This window comes from Hypanus sabinus, chromosome 18 (genome assembly GCF_030144855.1).
Source record: "Hypanus sabinus isolate sHypSab1 chromosome 18, sHypSab1.hap1, whole genome shotgun sequence".
NCBI classification, from domain to species: Eukaryota; Metazoa; Chordata; class Chondrichthyes; order Myliobatiformes; family Dasyatidae; genus Hypanus; species Hypanus sabinus.
This window is the reverse complement of record NC_082723.1, coordinates 60,671,185-60,688,921: the sequence shown is the minus strand read 5'-3', so window position 1 is coordinate 60,688,921 and position 17,737 is coordinate 60,671,185. Positions and strand designations below refer to the sequence as shown.

At 40.7% G+C, this 17,737-nt stretch overlaps 1 protein-coding gene across 6 annotated transcripts in view; it reads left to right on the top strand.

The window, feature by feature from the left end:
- The window catches only part of LOC132407662 (endoplasmic reticulum mannosyl-oligosaccharide 1,2-alpha-mannosidase-like), a 75,452-nt gene that overhangs the window by 39,237 nt on the left and 18,478 nt on the right, over positions 1–17,737 (top strand). For all 6 annotated transcript variants that reach the window (XM_059994482.1, XM_059994479.1, XM_059994480.1 and 3 more), the window contains 4 exons: positions 1,369–1,517; positions 8,949–9,137; positions 13,999–14,189; positions 15,607–15,727. In XM_059994482.1, the coding sequence (XP_059850465.1) occupies positions 1,369–1,517; positions 8,949–9,137; positions 13,999–14,189; positions 15,607–15,727 (650 nt within the window). The remainder of the gene's footprint in view (positions 1–1,368; positions 1,518–8,948; positions 9,138–13,998; positions 14,190–15,606; positions 15,728–17,737) is intronic.

Here is a 17,737-nt window from a genome sequence, read left to right as displayed (position 1 = left end):
TCTGGTTCCCATCCCTAGCAACTCTAGTTTAAACTCCCCTGTGCAGCCTTAACAAACTTCCACACTAGGATATTTGTCCCTGTCCAGTTCAGGTGGAAACCATCTCTTCTGTACAGGTCCCACCTTCCATGGAAGAGAGCCCAATGATCCAAAATATTTGATGCCCTCCCTCCTACACCAACTGCTTATCCGTGTGCTAAACTGTATGATCTTTCTACTTCTACCCTCACTAGCAGTTCTGAGATCACATCCCTGGAATTCCTACCCTTTTAACTTAGCACCTAAGTCCCTGAACTCACTTTAAAGAACCTTGTCACTCTTCCTACCCATGTCATTGGTGCCTACATGGACCATAACCTCTGGCTGCTCACCCTCCCACTTAAGAATGCTTAGGAGCCAATCCGAAATGTCCTGGAACCTGGCACCTAAGAGGCAACATTTCATCCAGGAATCTTGTTCTTGTCCACAGAATCTCTTTTCTCTTCCCTTAATTAACGAATCCCATATCACCATAGCTTGCCTCTTCTCTCCCCCACCCCACTTTCTTCTGCCTGTCCCTCCCAACAGTATTCAAAGTGGTATACCTGTTGTTGAGGGTGGCCACAAGCGTACTCTACAATGGCTGTGAAATCCCTTTTTCCCTTCTGACTGTCACCCATTTTGCTGTGTTCTGCATCTTGGGTATAATTACCTCTCTATATGTCCTGTCTATCACCCCTTCAGCCTCCCAAATGATCCGGAGTTCATCCAGTTCCAACTCCTTAACACAGAGTGTTAGAAGCTTCAGCTGGATGCACTTCTCACAGGTGATGTCGTCAAGGACACTGGAGATCTTCGTATCATCCCAAATGCTGTGAGAGGACCATTCAGCTGTCCTGCCTGGCATCCCTACTGCTCTAACTGCAATTTATAAAGAAGGAAACATTAAATAAACTGAAGCAAAAATCTACCTAGTTTTTCACCTTTTCTCACTCAAGCCTGTCCTTGCTGAAGCCTGGTAAAACTAAAGACTCAAAACCCCACCCTAACACTGTCTACTCCAACATTAGCCGTTGCCTTGCCCCTGCCTTACTTTTATTTGTCCTTGCTAATGAATCTTGATCTCTTACTAGCTGTTGTTCAAATGCCAAAATTGCCATGAAGCGCTGTTTTTTAATGCACATTTGCCGACCTGTGTGATTCACCTGTACTCTGGCTCCTGACCTCTGGTTGCTGTCCAAACATTTAAAAAAAAGTTAAACAGTACTTGAATTGAAGAAAGTTGCCCTGTACCAAATGGCAAATTGTTTTCAAATTTGATAGTTCTCATCACTTTATTTTCCCTTTTTCAGAATCAGGTCTGTACGTAATTATTTTGTGATTTTTTAGAATTTGAAGAAGCCAGGAATTGGGTGATAACCGAATTGAATCTTGGTAAAAGTGTGGACGTGAATTTGTTTGAGACAACAATTCGTATTCTCGGTGGATTGCTCAGTGTTTACAATCTAACTGGAGATCAGGTTTTCCTGGATAAAGCAGTAAGGATTTTTTCTTCTCTTTAAATCAGCTCATTATCAGGCATTCACTTATGTTTGACATTAAGACAACTAATACAGAATAGTTATTATCTGCTGCTGTACAGTTCATAATTTAGTGAATATGTGTTAAGATTGTGGAAGCAGAAAAATGATCCAGTGCTTTCCTGGCATATATGACGAATAAACTCCAGCCAGGTACAAGTGTCGATTATAACTGATTCGATGACAAACTTTATCATTGAAACGTTGGCTATAATTGATACCTGTACCCGGCTGGAAGCCCGAGAAGAGTTTATTTCTGGAAGCAGTACTCTACATTTCATTGGAGGGTTGGCCCCTGATTTGCATGAGTAAGTTAGTGACTACAGCTGTGGACTGATGCTTGTGCTGTGTAGCTGGAAAAGCTGGTGTGTGACCCACGTCCTTATCCCCACCTTCCAGCATCCTACCGTGCCTGATGTTGGTTGTAATTAGCTACTTGAGGGAGGAAAAGTAGGATCTATCAGTCATGCTGGGAAATGGTTGTAGAGTTGTACATCCCAGGAACCTTTGGTCCACCGTCTTCATGCCTAGTTGTGCTAATCCCATTTGCTTGAAGTTGATCTATATTGCTCTGCTTATTTCCTAAGCAGGTAACTGTCCAATTGTTCTTTAAGTGTTGTAATTATGTCCACTTTACTACCTGTTTGGTGATGTGTTCTAGATAACCAACATTTTCTATGTAAAGAAGTATGTCTCAAATCTCCTTTAAATTTCTCTCCTTTCAATTAAAGTCTGTGCCCTGAAATATTAGACTCTCTTCGAAAAAGATTGTCCCTACCCTACCTATACCCCTTACTTGTATAGATGTCTGTAATGTCTGTATTCCAGTGAGAATAAACGCAGTCAATCCAAACTCTTCATGCAACTCATAAACAAGAGAGGTTCTGCAGATGCTGGAAATCTATTCCAACACACACCAAATGCTTAAGGAACTCAGCAGGTTAGGCAGTATATATAGAAATGAATAAACAGTTGAATTTTCGGGTTGAGACCCTTCTTCCGGACTAGGAAGGAAGGGGGAAGATTCTGGAATAAGAAAGGTGGAGGGATGAGAAGGGGGATAGCTAGAAGATGATGGGTGAAGCCATGTGGTAAAGGGCTGGAGAGGAAGGAATTTGTTAGCAGATGAGAGTGGACCATAGGAGATCAGGGGAAGGTGAGAAAAGGTGAGAGGCTCAGAGTGGGGAATAGAAGAGGAGATGGAGAGGGAATTATTTTATTGATATTTATGCCATCAGGGTAGGGGGTACCTGAATGGAATATAAGATGTTGCTCCTTTACCCTGAGGGTGTTCTCCCCTTGACACAAGAGAAACCCATAGACTGACATCTCAGAACGGGAATGGGAATTGGTATGAAAATGTTTGGCCACTGGGAAGTTGCACTTCTGGTGGTTGGAGCAGAGGCGCTCAGTCCCCCAATTTACGATGAATCTCACCAACGTAAAGGAGGCCATATTGGAAGTATATGTCCTTTTGGTATTTAATATCCCAAAGTGCATTATTTTGCACTTGACTGGGCAAAATTCCATCTACCACCATTCTGCCCATCTCTTCAAATGATTATTGATCCTCTGTAACCTTTCACAACCTTTATCACTATCTACTGCACCAACTATTATGTTATCAGCAAACATATTGATCAGGCCACCTGTATTCTCATCCAACTCGATTTATACCTAACAACAAAGGATCCAGCGTCAGTTTCTACAGTGCATTACATCAGCCAAAGATGCTTCTGCACTGCCTTCTCTCACCAAGGCAACTTTGGATCCAGATAATCAATTAACCTTTGATCCCATGTGTCCTCACCTTGAAGAGTTTAGCATGTGGGACTTTGTCAAAATCTTTGCTAAAGTCCCAGCTTTTTATTGTCCTGCATTCATGAACTTTAATTATTTTGTCAAAATGCAACCATATTTGTGTGATAGGATTTCCTCTGCTCAAACCATGTTGACTCCTCCCAATCAGTCTTTGCCCTTAGAATTTGTTTGCAATAATTTCCTTCATTTTTATATGTGGCTCACTGGCATGTATTTCCCAGGCTTATCACTTCTACACTTCTTGAAGGAAAAAGACATTAACTATCTTTCAGTGTTCTGGAACCTCACCTGTTATAATGAAAATGCAGAAATCTTTGTTGGTGCTCTAGCAGTCTCCTCCCTTACTTCCTATAGTTTTCTGGGATAGATCCTGTCTGGTCCTGGGGATTTATCCACCTTGATATGTAGCAGTATCTTCCTGACCTTCCTGATGCAGACGTGCTCCAGAACATCAGTGTTGCCCTCCCTAACTCTCCATGATGTGTCCCAGTGAGAGATACTCATTCAGGACATGCAGCTTCATACATAATTACTCTTCTGGTCCTTGGGCGACCGGTTCCTTCCATAGGTACCCTGTTTGTACCCTGTCTAACATACTTCACAAAGTTTTGTGATTATTTCATGGCCTTTTTTCTGCCCTTCTAATGTATACAAATTTTCTCCTACATCCCCTGTAATCTCAAAGGATGCTACAAAATGCCTACACCCGATACTTAGTCTTCCTTTCTAACCAAATCCTCAATTTCCTTTCACAAAAAAGAGAAAATCTGCAGATGCTGGACATCCAAGCAACACGCACAAAATGCTGGAGGAACTCAGCAGGCCAGGCAGCATCTGTAGAAAGTACAGTTGACATTTCGGGCTGAAATGTTGACTGCATTTTTCTTCTATTGATGCTGCCTGGCCTGTTGAGTTCCTCCAGCATTTTGTGTGTATTGTCTCAATTTCCTTTGTTAACCAAGGATCCCTAATTTTACCGTATTTGCTTCTTGTTCTTGCAGGTATGTTGATTTTTCATTGAAGAAACATCAGCCATCTGAATTAGTAACTGGGGGTCAGTGGTAGAATTTGGGAAGGTTTCTTTGTTTGAGGTTTGTTGGAGTATGTAATGGTTGATGCAGGAAGGGGGAAATTGACTGGATATTTGAAGCAGACTTTGTTCTTGGACAATGAGTTTACTTTAGAACCCTTACTGATGGTATGCTCTACAGGGAAGGATTCAGTTGAGGAAAAATATCAAGGTTAGCTGGAATGGCTTTTTAATATTTGTTCTGAACTTGGCACTAGGCTAGTAAGTCTACAGATTCTTCAACAGAGTTAGTCTACACATGGGTTGACATTGGAGCAGTGTCAGAAGGAAGAGGTGCCTGGGCTACCTGTAAGTGAGGAGGGGGATAGGGAAAGTTGTAAGGAATCCCATTATTTTAACTCTTATTGTGATAAAAAGAAATCAGACTTTCATTGATAGCTGAGAATTGAGCATGAATAGTATCGCACAGGAACAGGCCCTTTGGCGCACAGTGTTGTGCTGAACTAATTAAACTAGTGATTAAATAAGAGAAGAGACCATACTAGATCTTGTGTTGGCTAATGAGTTCAGATCAAGTGACTGACCTTTCAGTGGAGGAATAGTTAACAACAGCAGGGAACAGTGGCCACAACTCCTTAAGCTTCAAGATGGCTATAGATCTATAGATGAGGGTAAGTAAAGATCATTCAGGAGAATATTAAAATAGAGCAGGACAAATTACCAGAGCATTGGGCAGGAACTAGAGGGAGTTAATTGGGAACAGGTATTTTTGGGTTAAGTCCATATCTGATGTGGAAGCTGTTTAAAGATTTATCTGTGCATAGTATAGGACAGGTGTGTTTCAGTAAGAAGAAAAGACAAGGTTCAGAATTGTTTAATGTCATATCCTATACATAAGTGTAAAGGTGACTGTCAGAAATCAATAAAGTAGTAGTGAAGTTAGTGGGTGGAGGTATTGATCAGCCTTACTGTGGTAAAAGTAATTGATTATGCATCTGGTGGTCCTACATAGCCTCCTCCCTGATGGGAGTGGGACAAATTGTCCATGAGCAGAGTTGGCGGGATCCTTCAATGATGGTACTGGCCCTTTTCCAGCACTTTTTGTATATACGATAAGTCCTTCATGGCGGATAGGGAGTAATTCTGACTACCCTTTGTAGAGTCTTCCTGTCTGCCACAGTGCAGTTTCCACACCAAACTGATGCAGCTTGTCAGGATGCTCTCCACTGCACATCTGTAGAATGACGTGAGTTTGGATGTGCAGAGTCCAACTCCCTTCAACCTCCTCAGAACGCGGAGGTGTGGGTGAGCTTTCTTGATTGTGTAGGATGTGTTTTGGTACCTGAGAGGCTGTGTGCGCTATGCACTCCCAGAGTTTGAGACTGCTCATAGTTTCCATTGTTGCCAGTGATGTAAAGAGGTGTGTGAGTGGTGCGAGTTCTCCTGCAACTGATAACCATCTCCTTTGTCTTGCTGGCATTAAGGAAGAGGCTGTTTGCCCGGCACAAGGCCTCGAGCTCTTCCACCTCCTCCTGTAGGCTGTCTCATCGTTGTGGGTGATGAGCCCTACCATTGTTTTAACATCAGCAAACGTAACGATGTGATTGCTCGCATGTTCGGCTCTGTGGCCATGTGTGAGCAGAGTGAAACACAATGGGTTGAGCACATGGCCTTGGGAAGCACTCATGTTGAGGATGGGGAGGCAGGAGCAGTCGTGAATCCTGACTATCTGAAGTCTGTTAGGAAGTCCAACACCTAGTTACATAGTGGTGTATTTAGACCAAGGAGTTGGAGTTTGTTCACCAGGGTCTGTGAGACAGCAGTGTTGAATGTGGAACTGAAATCCAGAAGCAGCGTTCTGGCGTGTCCTGTTTTCTAGGTGGGTCAGGTCCAGGTGCATGACATGGCAGAATGATCCTTATGTCGATAAGCATATTGATGAGAGACCAATGTGGTAGGAATGGCATATTTGACATGTGCCATTATCAGCCATTCAAAGCACTTCATTATGATTGCTGCCAGTACCACCAGGCAGTAGTCATTTAGTTCTGAAGTTGTAGAGTCCTTTGGTACAGGAATGATGGTGGCTGATATGAAGCATGTGGAGACAGCAGCCTGAATGAATGAAGTGTTGAAGATGGTCTTGAAGATGTCAGAACACTGAAGTCTGTGCAGACTTCACGTATTCAGCCTGGGAGATTGTTTGGCCTGGCCACCTTATGGGGCTGACTCTGCAGAATCCTTCTCATGTTTGCTGCTGTTACAGACAGTGGCAATTCACCTGGACAGTGGTACCTTTCATGACTGGCGTGTTGCATGCCTTGAACTGTACGTAAAAGTTTGTTCAGAGTGTCAGGGAGTGAGACATCACTGGTGTAGTTGACTCTGTTTTTCCTTGTGTAGTTAGTAATGCCAGGGATCATTATTGGACAAGTATTCCTGATTTTTTTTTTTGTGTGGCGGCAACCTTAGCCACCTTGAAACCTAACACAAGGTTTCCCTGGCTTCTCCAAGAGCTGCTCTTTCTCTATAATAAGTACATAAAGACGCAAAGCAAAGAAACCTTGGTATTGAAGAGGTGGTGAATTTAGTCAAGAAGAAAAAAGTAAGTATATGTAAGGCTCAGAAAGCTAAAAGTCCAATGGAGCCCTTGAAGAAGCCCAAAAAGAACTCAAGAAGGGAATTGGAACAGCAGGGGGAGCCATGAAAAATCCTTGGCAAGTAGGATTAAAGAGAATCCCAAGGCATTCTATACACACATTAAGAGCAAGAGGCTAACTAAGCAGAGGGTAAAACCACTCGAGGATAAAGGAGGGAACATGTACTTGGAGGCAGAGGATGTGGATAAGGTCTTAAATAAGTATTGTGCATCAGTATTTACCAAGGAGAAGAACATGGATGATGCAAATCTGCCAGGGCATTTTGAGAGAAATGAGGTAGTGTTGGGTTTCTCAAAGAACATTAACATTGGATACACCCCAGATTATTGAGAGGTACAAGATGAGATATAGTTGGAGCTCTGACCAATATATTTATGTTCTCTCTAGCCACAAGTAAGATCATGGAAGACTACTGAATAGCTAATATTGTTCTATTATTCAAGAAGGAAAAGAAGCTATGAGGCACTTGAATGTGCAGTAAATGGAAAGATATATAGGTATTAAGTAGTTTGGCTACGAATCTAATCAGTTTGGCATAGCATTGTGGGATGAAGGGCCTGATCCTGTGTTTATTGTTTTATGATCTAAATGCCTTACTGTATTGGTTGCTTGTGCTTACACAATGTCCATATCCCACCATTCTCTGTGTATATCATGTGCCTATTTAAGAAAGTCTTAAGCAGCTCTATCAATGGACAGTTATAATCTGGCCTTTAACAGCCTTTTTCCTATCGCACTTCTTTGCCAGTACACTTGCCTCCGTTACAAGCCCCGACAGACCATGCCAGGCATCCACTACTGTGTTTAAAAAGGCAACCTTTGTCTCCTTTGAAATTTCCCCCCTCACTTTAATTATCCTCAATAGATAAGCTTTATTTCTGCTCAATTTCAGTGGTGTCACTTTACCAATGATGTTTGAGACTCAATGCCTATGTTGAGGAGATGGGGAAAATTTTGTGTCCTGTGGATCCAAACACGGGTTATCTCTTAAAAATCCATCTTTGTGATCATTCGAGCCGAGCAACTAATATATAATCAAAACCAGTATTTTTCAATTTTAGTCACTTACTTTTATATTTTAGTCTCAATAGTTGGGGCACATAATTTGACTTGTACCATAAATTTATGAAATTTTTTACATTTTTCAATCTCAGTAAAGGTTTCCCCAAGATAGTTTGTGTTAGTGAAAATGTTTACCTGACTTGTGATTGCACAGTGTAATTATGTCAATGCTTAGTCCATGTTATATAAATGTCACATGTCTGAAGGTTTTCCATTAGATGAGTTTTACAACTGCTCCCATCAACTTAGCCAGTGATGTTCAAGTAACTTGGATTTCTGTACTTTTATTCCCATCTTATTTACTATTTTTCTTTGATTACACTCACTGATTTTCTTTAAATTTATCAACTTTGTTCCTTCTCTCAGCCAGTCGTCAGGGTTCTCCTTCAGTCTATCATGAGGAACATTCTTTAACATGTAGGAAGAACAATGTAATCTAGAAGTACTATGTTGTGGAAGAGTTTCATTGATGGTTGGAATTCCCAAGTATTGCAGTGCCAAAGTTCAAATTCGATGGACATTGAAGATCGGCCTTTACCAGCCCTATTTTCCTGTCACACTTTGTTTACCATTATATTTATACTGGCTATTTTGGTGATTTTTTTTTTGCCCTTACCTATCTGCTGTTACATTATACATTTATCCGTTTTAATTTCCAATCCAAAAAGTTTTAAACTTGATTATACCATTTCTTAAAGTTCAATGAACAATAATCCAAAAATTTAAATATTGATTAAAAATTTGGTAATGACAGCTGTAAACTGTTTTTGATCAGCAATAATGTGGACAAAATGCTATTGCCTCCTGTACTAACAGAGTGAACTTGGAGATCGCCTTATGCCAGCCTTCAATACTCCATCCAATGTTCCATACTCAGATGTGAATATTGGCCGTGGAACTGCCCATCCACCTCGCTGGACCTCTGACAGTACTGTAGCTGAGGTGACCAGCATTCAGCTGGAATTTCGGGAACTCAGCAGGCTCACCAAAAAGGAAAAGTATCGGGTATGGCAGGCTGTTTATTTCACTGAAATGACTTTCAAAGTCTGGTCGTGATTTCTCCACACCCCCCCCCCCCACCCGCCCCAGTCACAGTGATGTAGAACTTCGAATGTTCGAGTGACCTTTAATTTTTTTTGATGCTTTGAATGTTTTTTGGTTTGATGTATTCTGAGATAAATGTATATTTCAATACTCAACCTTTCAGTAATATAGTTTTTTGAAAATTTTCATAGAGGAATTATCAATTCTTAATAATTTGTTGTTTGTTAAATTAGAATTGTGTATGTTAAGTCTTCATTAAAATCCACGTTGTAGTCTTGTAATCTATGTACATAAATAGCTGTAGAATGGCTTCTCGTTATCAGTAAGATAGTGGCAGAATTTTGAACTCACCACAATTTCCCTGCAGTGTCTGGATATTCAAAAATCTATGGATTTATTTTCAATGTGCTGAAAGGCTGAGTGGATCTCTACAGCCTTTATATAGAGGGTTAGTGACATCCACTATCCTCTGCGTGAATGAATCTCTTACCTCAACCAGAAAAGGTCATTTTCTCATTCTTGAGTTTATGACCTCTGGCTCCAGAAACCCCACTTGGGAAGCATTGTCCATACATCTACCAGTCAAACCCTATCATTTTTTTTGCTTCTATGACCTTACACATGCTCAAACGTCTCTTATAAATCTGAATTCAAAATTTGCCTGTATTTCAATAAAACGGAGAGCCAGTATAGTTTTGTGTGGGCAAGTTGTATCTTAATAAATTGATTGAGTTTTTGATGTGCTGACAAGTGTGATTGATGAAGTGGAGCTTGTGCATACTATGTGAATTTTATAAGGCATTTGACTAGGTTTCTCATGAGAGGCTCAACCAGAAAATAAAGATGCATGGGATCCATGGTGAATTGGCCATTTGGATTGGTTTGCCCATTGAAGACAGCGTATAGTTGAAGTAACTTATTCTAGCTGGAGGTCTGAGATTGTGATGTTCTGCTGGGATCTGCACTGGGACCTCTGCTGTCTGTGATGTATATAAATGATCTGGATGAAAGTATGAATGGGTGGATTAGTAAATTTGAGAATGATTCGAAGATTGGTGGTGTGGATAGGATTGAAGACTATCATAGAATACAGCAGTAGTTTAACCCGGCTGAATATGAAGTATTGCATTTTGATAGGTCAAATGTAAAGAGACAGTACACTGTTAAGGGCAAAATTCTTAGAGTTTTGATGAGCAAAGGGATTTGGTGGTCTAAGTTCATATCTCCCTGAAAGTGAAGGGTGGTTAAGAAGTCATATGGCATGTTTGCCTTTATTAGTTGAGGCATTGAGTTCAAAAGTTAGGAAATTATGTTACAGCTTTATAAAACTCAGGCTACATCTGGTCGCCCTGTTATAGGATGTAGAGGCTTTGGAATGGGTGCATTGGAGGTTTAACAGGATACTGACTGAATTGGAGGGCATGTGTTATGATGAGAGGTTGGACAAACCTGGGTTGTTTTCTCTGGAATGGCAGAGGCTGAAGGGAAATCTGATAGAGCTTTATAAGATGAGAGGCATTGATAGAGTAGATAGACTTTTTCCCAGGGTTCAAATGCCTAATACTAGAGTGGATGCATTTAAGGCGAGAGAGAATGTTCAAAGGAGAGTGAGTTGTGAGTTTTTTTTAGAGTGGTAGGAGCCCGATATGTGCTGCCCAGGGTGGTGGTAGAGGCAGGTACATTAGGGATTTTTAAGTAATATTTATGTAGATACATGGATGTAAGGGAAAAGGAAGGAGATGGATGTTATGTATTGTGTAGGGATTAGTTTAGTTAACCATTTGGCCTACCGTAAATTCCGGGCTATAAGCTGCTACTTTTTTCCCACGCTTTGAACACTGCAGCCTATACTACGGTGCGGCAAATGCATGTTTTTTTTTCATGCTGCCAAAAACATTTTGCCTTGTAACAGTAGACTGTTATGAATCCCGTAACTGGAGAACTTACCAGCAAAGATAGAGAGGTCCGTTGAAGTCTGATGTCACTATTTTCAAACGTTTTATTTATAAAGGGACACAAAAGTAGGGTTAATACATACATTCAGATAGTGCACATCGTCAACACTCAATCTAAAGCGCGGGTATAGTAATACTCATCATTAAGAAGTGAGCTCTGCTGTTGCCTAGGGGTTAATAGATTGTCCGTTGGAAATATAAAAGTCACTCAGAAAGTCTGCCGGCCTCAGCCCGTTGGAAATCGCTGGGTTTCACGTGGGGCGACCGAGAGAGTGAGATTGGGGGAGAAGAGAAAGAACTTGCCGAGTCTTGATGAATCTTCCATAAAATCGGGGGAGTGTTGGTTTCCTCTCCCCGATGTTAGTTAAAAGCGGTTTCCTGTGATTCCAGCCACAGATTCCAGTCCCGGAATCTAACGCACGTGGCTTCCTTCAGAATGGCTTCCCGCTGCTGCGGGACCACCCTCTCGTGTCTTCTTAGTGCGTCTGAGGGGCTGTCCCCCTGAGACTGTCCTTTATACTTCCTCACGGGGTCGCAGGTGTCAATCAGGTTGGGATGATGCAGTCTCTCTCTTAACCAGCCAGCCCACCTTGCCCGAGGGCTTTTCACGTGGTCTCCATGAGACAATAGTCGCTGTCGCCTTATTCTGTATCCCGGGTGAAACGTGCAATTTGTATTGTTATGATCCCAGCCCCCTCCTTTGTGAGAATCGCAACAGCACCCGTCGAAAGGTGCGGGGGGGGGGGGGGGGGGGGGGGTCAGTAGACCCAGTTGGAGAGAGAGAGAAACGTGTCAAATTGCAGGTCCCACCAGGGATACAGAATAACAACAGCGACTATTGTCTCTGAATGTTTGTATTAACCCTACTTTTGTGTCCCTTTATCAATAAAAACGTTTGAAAATAGTGACATCAGACTTCAACGGACCTCTCTATCTTTGCTGGTAAGTTCTCCAGTTACGGGATTTGTAACAGCACGTTTCTCTCTCTCTCCGACTGGGTCTACTGACCCCCCCCCCCCCCCTTCGACGGGTGCTCTTGCGATTCTCACAAAGGAGGGGGCTGGGATCATAGCAAGACCAATAAAATTGATGAGTAGTTCACAGAGGTCCAATGAAATTGTACGATAAATCAAGCGCACTTTCACAATTAAATTATTGTAAATCAGTCATTTGTACTCACCCTCATCAACATGGAAAACACTCGAAGAAAAGCATATGATGCAGCTTTTAAGTTAAAGGCGATCAATAACTTTTCCTGGTAGGCTGCAGTATATATATTTTTTTTACCAGTCGTTAGGAGATATTGGAATGTTGTTCGTGCACTGTTCAGTAAAAAAGTATACGCAACGTAATTTGTGTGTTACCGATACGTAGGTATATTTAAAAGTAGCTGTGTTACAGGCACTGTTCGAAAAAAAGCATTTGCAATATGTATTTGGTTATGTTACCATACGGATTTAATTAAAAGTTAAAAAATCCTCACGTGTAATATCTTTCTGTGTAAATATCTCATATTACAACGTGGGACACCTGCGGCTTAAAATCTGGTGCGGCTTGTACAAGTACAAAATTGATTTTCTTTCTAAAATTAGAGCGTGCGGCTTTTAATCAGGTGCGCTCTGTAGTCCGGAATCTACGGTATTTAATTGGTTTGGTACAACAATGTGGGCCAAAGGCTAAGCTCCTGTGCTGTACTGTTCTGTGTTCTAAAACAAAAGCAAAAAGACAACATAAAATTGGGATCATTGCATTGTCTGTGGATTTTGTCCCTCCCACATCCTAAAGATATGCAAGTCAGTGGCACACCACAAGTCACCTACTTCATTCTAAGAAACAACTTACATCCACCACCCTCTGCTTCCTACATCTGAGCCAATTCTCTCCCTGGATTCCATGGAACCTAATCATCCAGACCAGGCTACCATGCAAGACCTTGTTGAGGGGCTTGCTGAAGTCCAAATAGACAATATTCACTGCCCGACTTTCATCTACGTTCCTGGTTACATCTTCAAAAATCTCATCAAAGGTTCATCTGATATACTTTCCACATGCAAAGCCATGCTGACTCCTCTTAATCAGACTTTGTCTACTCAAAAGCTGGTAGTCCTGTCCCTCAGAAATCCCTTTAGTAACTTCCCCATCAGTGATGTTTGACGGACTAACCCTGCTACCATTCTTAACCAAAGGGTTGATGGATTAATTAGCCCCTAGTGGGGTGAAGGGGAGGAGAATCACAATGAATGGGCATTGAGAGAGAATAAGTGGGAGAATGGGATAGCTGAGAGTTACTCTTGATAGATGGGCCAAGTTGCCTTCTGTGGCGTAAGAAAATGGGAGAAAGAAAATACTGAGTTATATTTATCAAGGACAAACCAATATTGTACTTCTGTTTTCAAACTGCAGTCTGTTGTATGCCTTATGCAGTACCCCAAAGATCTTTATTTCTGTTCCTTGATATTAGGTTGATGTAGTATTCTTTATATCAGGACTTTTAAGATGTCCTTTTGAAGGAGTGTCAAATTATTTTTGTCTTAACATTAACAAATTATGATTAACAAATCATTGACTGAGGCATTAATGTAAATTGTTTTCTTTAGCTTTTTTCCATTTTTAACTTTTGCTTTTTATTTGTCCTTTTGATTTGTTATCTTGTACACGCACAGCACCATATTTACATTTCCCGACACTGAGTGTTTTCATTCTGTTGCAAGCTTTCTCTGAACCCCTGGCTTAGCATGTGTTCGTATTAGGTGGATCTCAAAGTATTTAGATTTTTGTGCAAAATAACTTCCAACAGAACATGTTCTTTTATCTGTACATTTATGACAACTCCTCTGTACCCAAATAATCTTTCTCCTCTTAAACAGACAGCAGTAGATGATGTAATGAAGCATATTCACAGACTTGGAGGGAAGAAAGATGGATTGGTGCCAATGTTCATCAATACTAACACTGGACAATTTACCCACCTTGGTGTCTATACACTCGGTGCCAGGGCTGACAGCTATTATGAGTATCTGCTTAAACAGTGGATCCAGGGAGGAAGAAAAGAGGCAGAGTGAGTAATACAGAATGTAAATCAAGCTAAACAAAGCAGCAGGTATTAGTAAAATTTTAAGCCGTTTCATTCTTTATTGAAATCCAAGAAATAAATGAATCAAAAATTAAACCGAATGTTGTGGTTTGGCAATAACAGAAAAACTTGTAGTCCACTATCTGGCTAGTCAAAGTCCTGATGATTAGGCATTTGTTCTCCAGGTAATGTTTGCTGTACCCCACACTTCCCCCCCCCCCCCCCACCTTATTCACCAGGAACCTGGTTTGTCCCTTGCCCGTTCTTAATTTGCTGGGACCCCAGTTCCAGCACCTCCCACCCACCTTCCCGTTCAGCGGCACCCCATTCCTGCTCCTCCCTGCTTCCCATTTGTCAGCACCCTGGTTCTTGCACCCCCATTTCTGCTTAGCTGGTTACTGGAATATTTCTCATTCCAGGTGACATCTGAAAGGACAGAATTAAGAATGTTGAGCTATTATTAGAAATACTATCTAACAGTCTGAAACATCTGCCTGTCTGGCTTCACCAATGTTAGGTTATCATAAATTTTATAATACTTCTCTGCACCTGTTGGAACAGGTTCAAAGCCTGTGAAGTACTTTCTCAGGATGGCTTTGTGGATGCTGGAATGATTTAGTTTGGGCATGCTCTTGAACTTAATCATTTGCATTTAACGATTCTGAAATTAATTTATTCAAGAGCAAACAACAGAATGTAAAATGCAGTTTGATTTTTTCCTTAATTTAAGTAACACTTTTACAATTCCCTACATAATTTTGATAATCTACTTTCAGAATTATTTACAAAAATTTTTAATGCCTGTGAGACTTACAATTTTAAGGACATTCTCAAAACCAATATTTGCCTCCCATTTTCATTCTTCTCAGATGTTTAAATTTCACTGGATGGATGTAGCTTCTAAACCAGCTACAGTATATCAACAATAATGCAGCACCCTGGGATTTTACCAGTGTCGCACCAGCAGATTTTCTAGATTATTGAGTGTTGCCGTCCTTTATATTAAATATACTTTTATTTCATTTTTTTCATATAATTCACTTGTGTCATTTGCTTGTGAACCCAGGAGTGAGGAATAGAAGGTAGTCCAGACCCTGGGTCTGACTGCTGAGCCACCCTCCCCTTTCCTGACCCTAAACCCAGCTCTAGCCACAGATTCAGCTTGTACTCTGGTCTCCGGCTGACATTCTGGTCTAATGAAAGAGCCTACTACAGGACAGTGAGGATTCTCAAACAATTGGAATTTTACTGTTTATTACTAATGAGGAATAATTAACTTCTAATTACATGGGTATAGGTTTCACCAGTATCTATCATTCTGCTGTAAACCATTAACAATTTACATTAACATCTTGAATTGTGTGAGGTGAAATTTGTAATTTACTTTTTTTTTGTTTGTTAGTTTGCTGGAAGACTATGTACAGGCCGTAGAAGGTGTTAAGAAGAACTTGATTCGAAAGTCAGAACCAAACAAACTGACCTTTGTAGGTGAATTGTCCCATAATCAATTTAGTCCAAAGATGGTAAGTAGCTTTCACTAAATTAGACTGGAGCATGATTGGCATAGTTTGATGCCTGTCACTAGATAAATTGTGATGTTTGTGAGTTTTTTTTGTGTGTTTGTGTTGGGATTTTGCTGTTTTTCTTTGAACGGGTTCCATGGCGTATCTTTGTTTCATGGTGTCAGTGGGAAAATGAATCTCAGGGCTGTATACTTTGATAATAAGTGTACATTGAAGCTTTTAAACCAGTGATTGTAGCGCTGTTAAAAGCAGTTAGTTCTTTAAAGGGCTCCTTCTCTGGGGAAGGTTACAGAAGGATTGCTTTAATAGTTACATTTTATTGAGTACATTGCAGTAAAACTCTGATCCACATTCTGGATGTTCAGAAACCCTGAATTTGGCATTGGTTCACCAGCAAATATTTGCCACACTCATTTCAAAATACTGGGGCCCCAGTGCCTACACTAGATTCACCTGGTTCACTGGAAAATGTATTATACAGCAATGCAATATCTAAGAAAAGAAAGTTTAAAATATGCTGAGATATTACTATTAAAAAACATTCCAGAAGTTTGGGCTGTTCCATCATAGTCCTGAGCATGCTGGATTATCAGTTTTACAGCATTGTAACAGAACGGTACAGTACAGGAATGGGCATTGTTTCTAGTTGTTAAGGACAATCAGTGAAGTGATAGCTTAGCCTGCTGGAGCCATTCTGGCCTGTTAAATCATGGAAGATGCTGTTGCAGGATCTGACCATTTGGAATGGATGGCTCATGCAAGCAAATTCACAACAGCAGAATTACAAAAGGAAAATCTGCATTTCACATGAATTCAAATCGGTGTTGATTTGTACAATGAGACAATGGTCCAGTAATTAATTCCAAGAAAACAACACCTTGTTTTAATGACCTTGTCATGTTAATTGCATGTTCTTGTACACAAACCAAATAGATAAGGAAAGCTACCTACTCAAGATCTACTAAGTTTATCTAATTAATTTGCAAGTCTTTCAGTAAACTTGCACTTTATGCTGCTTAACCTAATTCTACTGTACATCAATAAATTTTTCCATGTAGAACTGATTCTGAGAATTTTATACATTTATTGTTGATGTATTTCTTCACTGCTTTTTCAGGGAAGTAGTATAGTTAACTTTGCTTGTATAGTTAATTATAGCTATTTTCAAAATGTGTGGTTTTGATTTGTGTCACCAGGTGACAGAATAAAAAAGACCTGAGCTTTATTCCTGTAAAACTTGAGTGACTTGATGTGTACTAACAAAACTTTGTAACTACAGCTTTATATTATTTGTGGACCTAGGACTGCAGAACAAATATTTTAATGTTGGAAAAGTTGATAAATGACAATCTAAAGTGTTTTTTTGACATGTGGTGGGAATTTAATTTCGTGTTTCCACATGTCAGTGTTGCTACAGTTTCAGGGTTGCTTACCATAAGTCATGGAAGCAGAATTAAGCCATTTGGCCCATTGACTCTGCTCCACCATTTCATCATGGCTGATCCATTTCCCTCCCAACTCCAATCTCCGCCTTTATGCCCTGAGTAATCAAGAATCTATCAAGCTCTACTGTATGACTTGGCCCCCAGAGCCACCTGTGGCAACAAATTCCACAGATACACCATTCTCTGGCTGAAGAAATTCCTCCTCCTCTTCATTCTAAATGGGCATTCCTTTATTCTGGGCTGTGTTCTCTGGTCTCAGACTCCCCACCACGGGAAACATTCTCTCCACATCCACTCTTATCGAAGCCTTTCAACATTTGATAGATGTCAATGAGAACCCCCTCCCCATTCTTTTGAATTCCAGTGAGTGCAGGCCCAGAGCCAACGAACACTCCTCATATCATAAGCCTTTCAGTCCTGGAATCGTTTTTGTGAATCTCCTTTGAACCCTCTCCAATATCAGCATATCCTTTTGTAGATAAGGGGCCCAAAACTGCTCACAGTGCCTTATAAAGCCTCCACATTACATCCTTGCTTTTATATTCTAGTTCTCATGAAATGAATG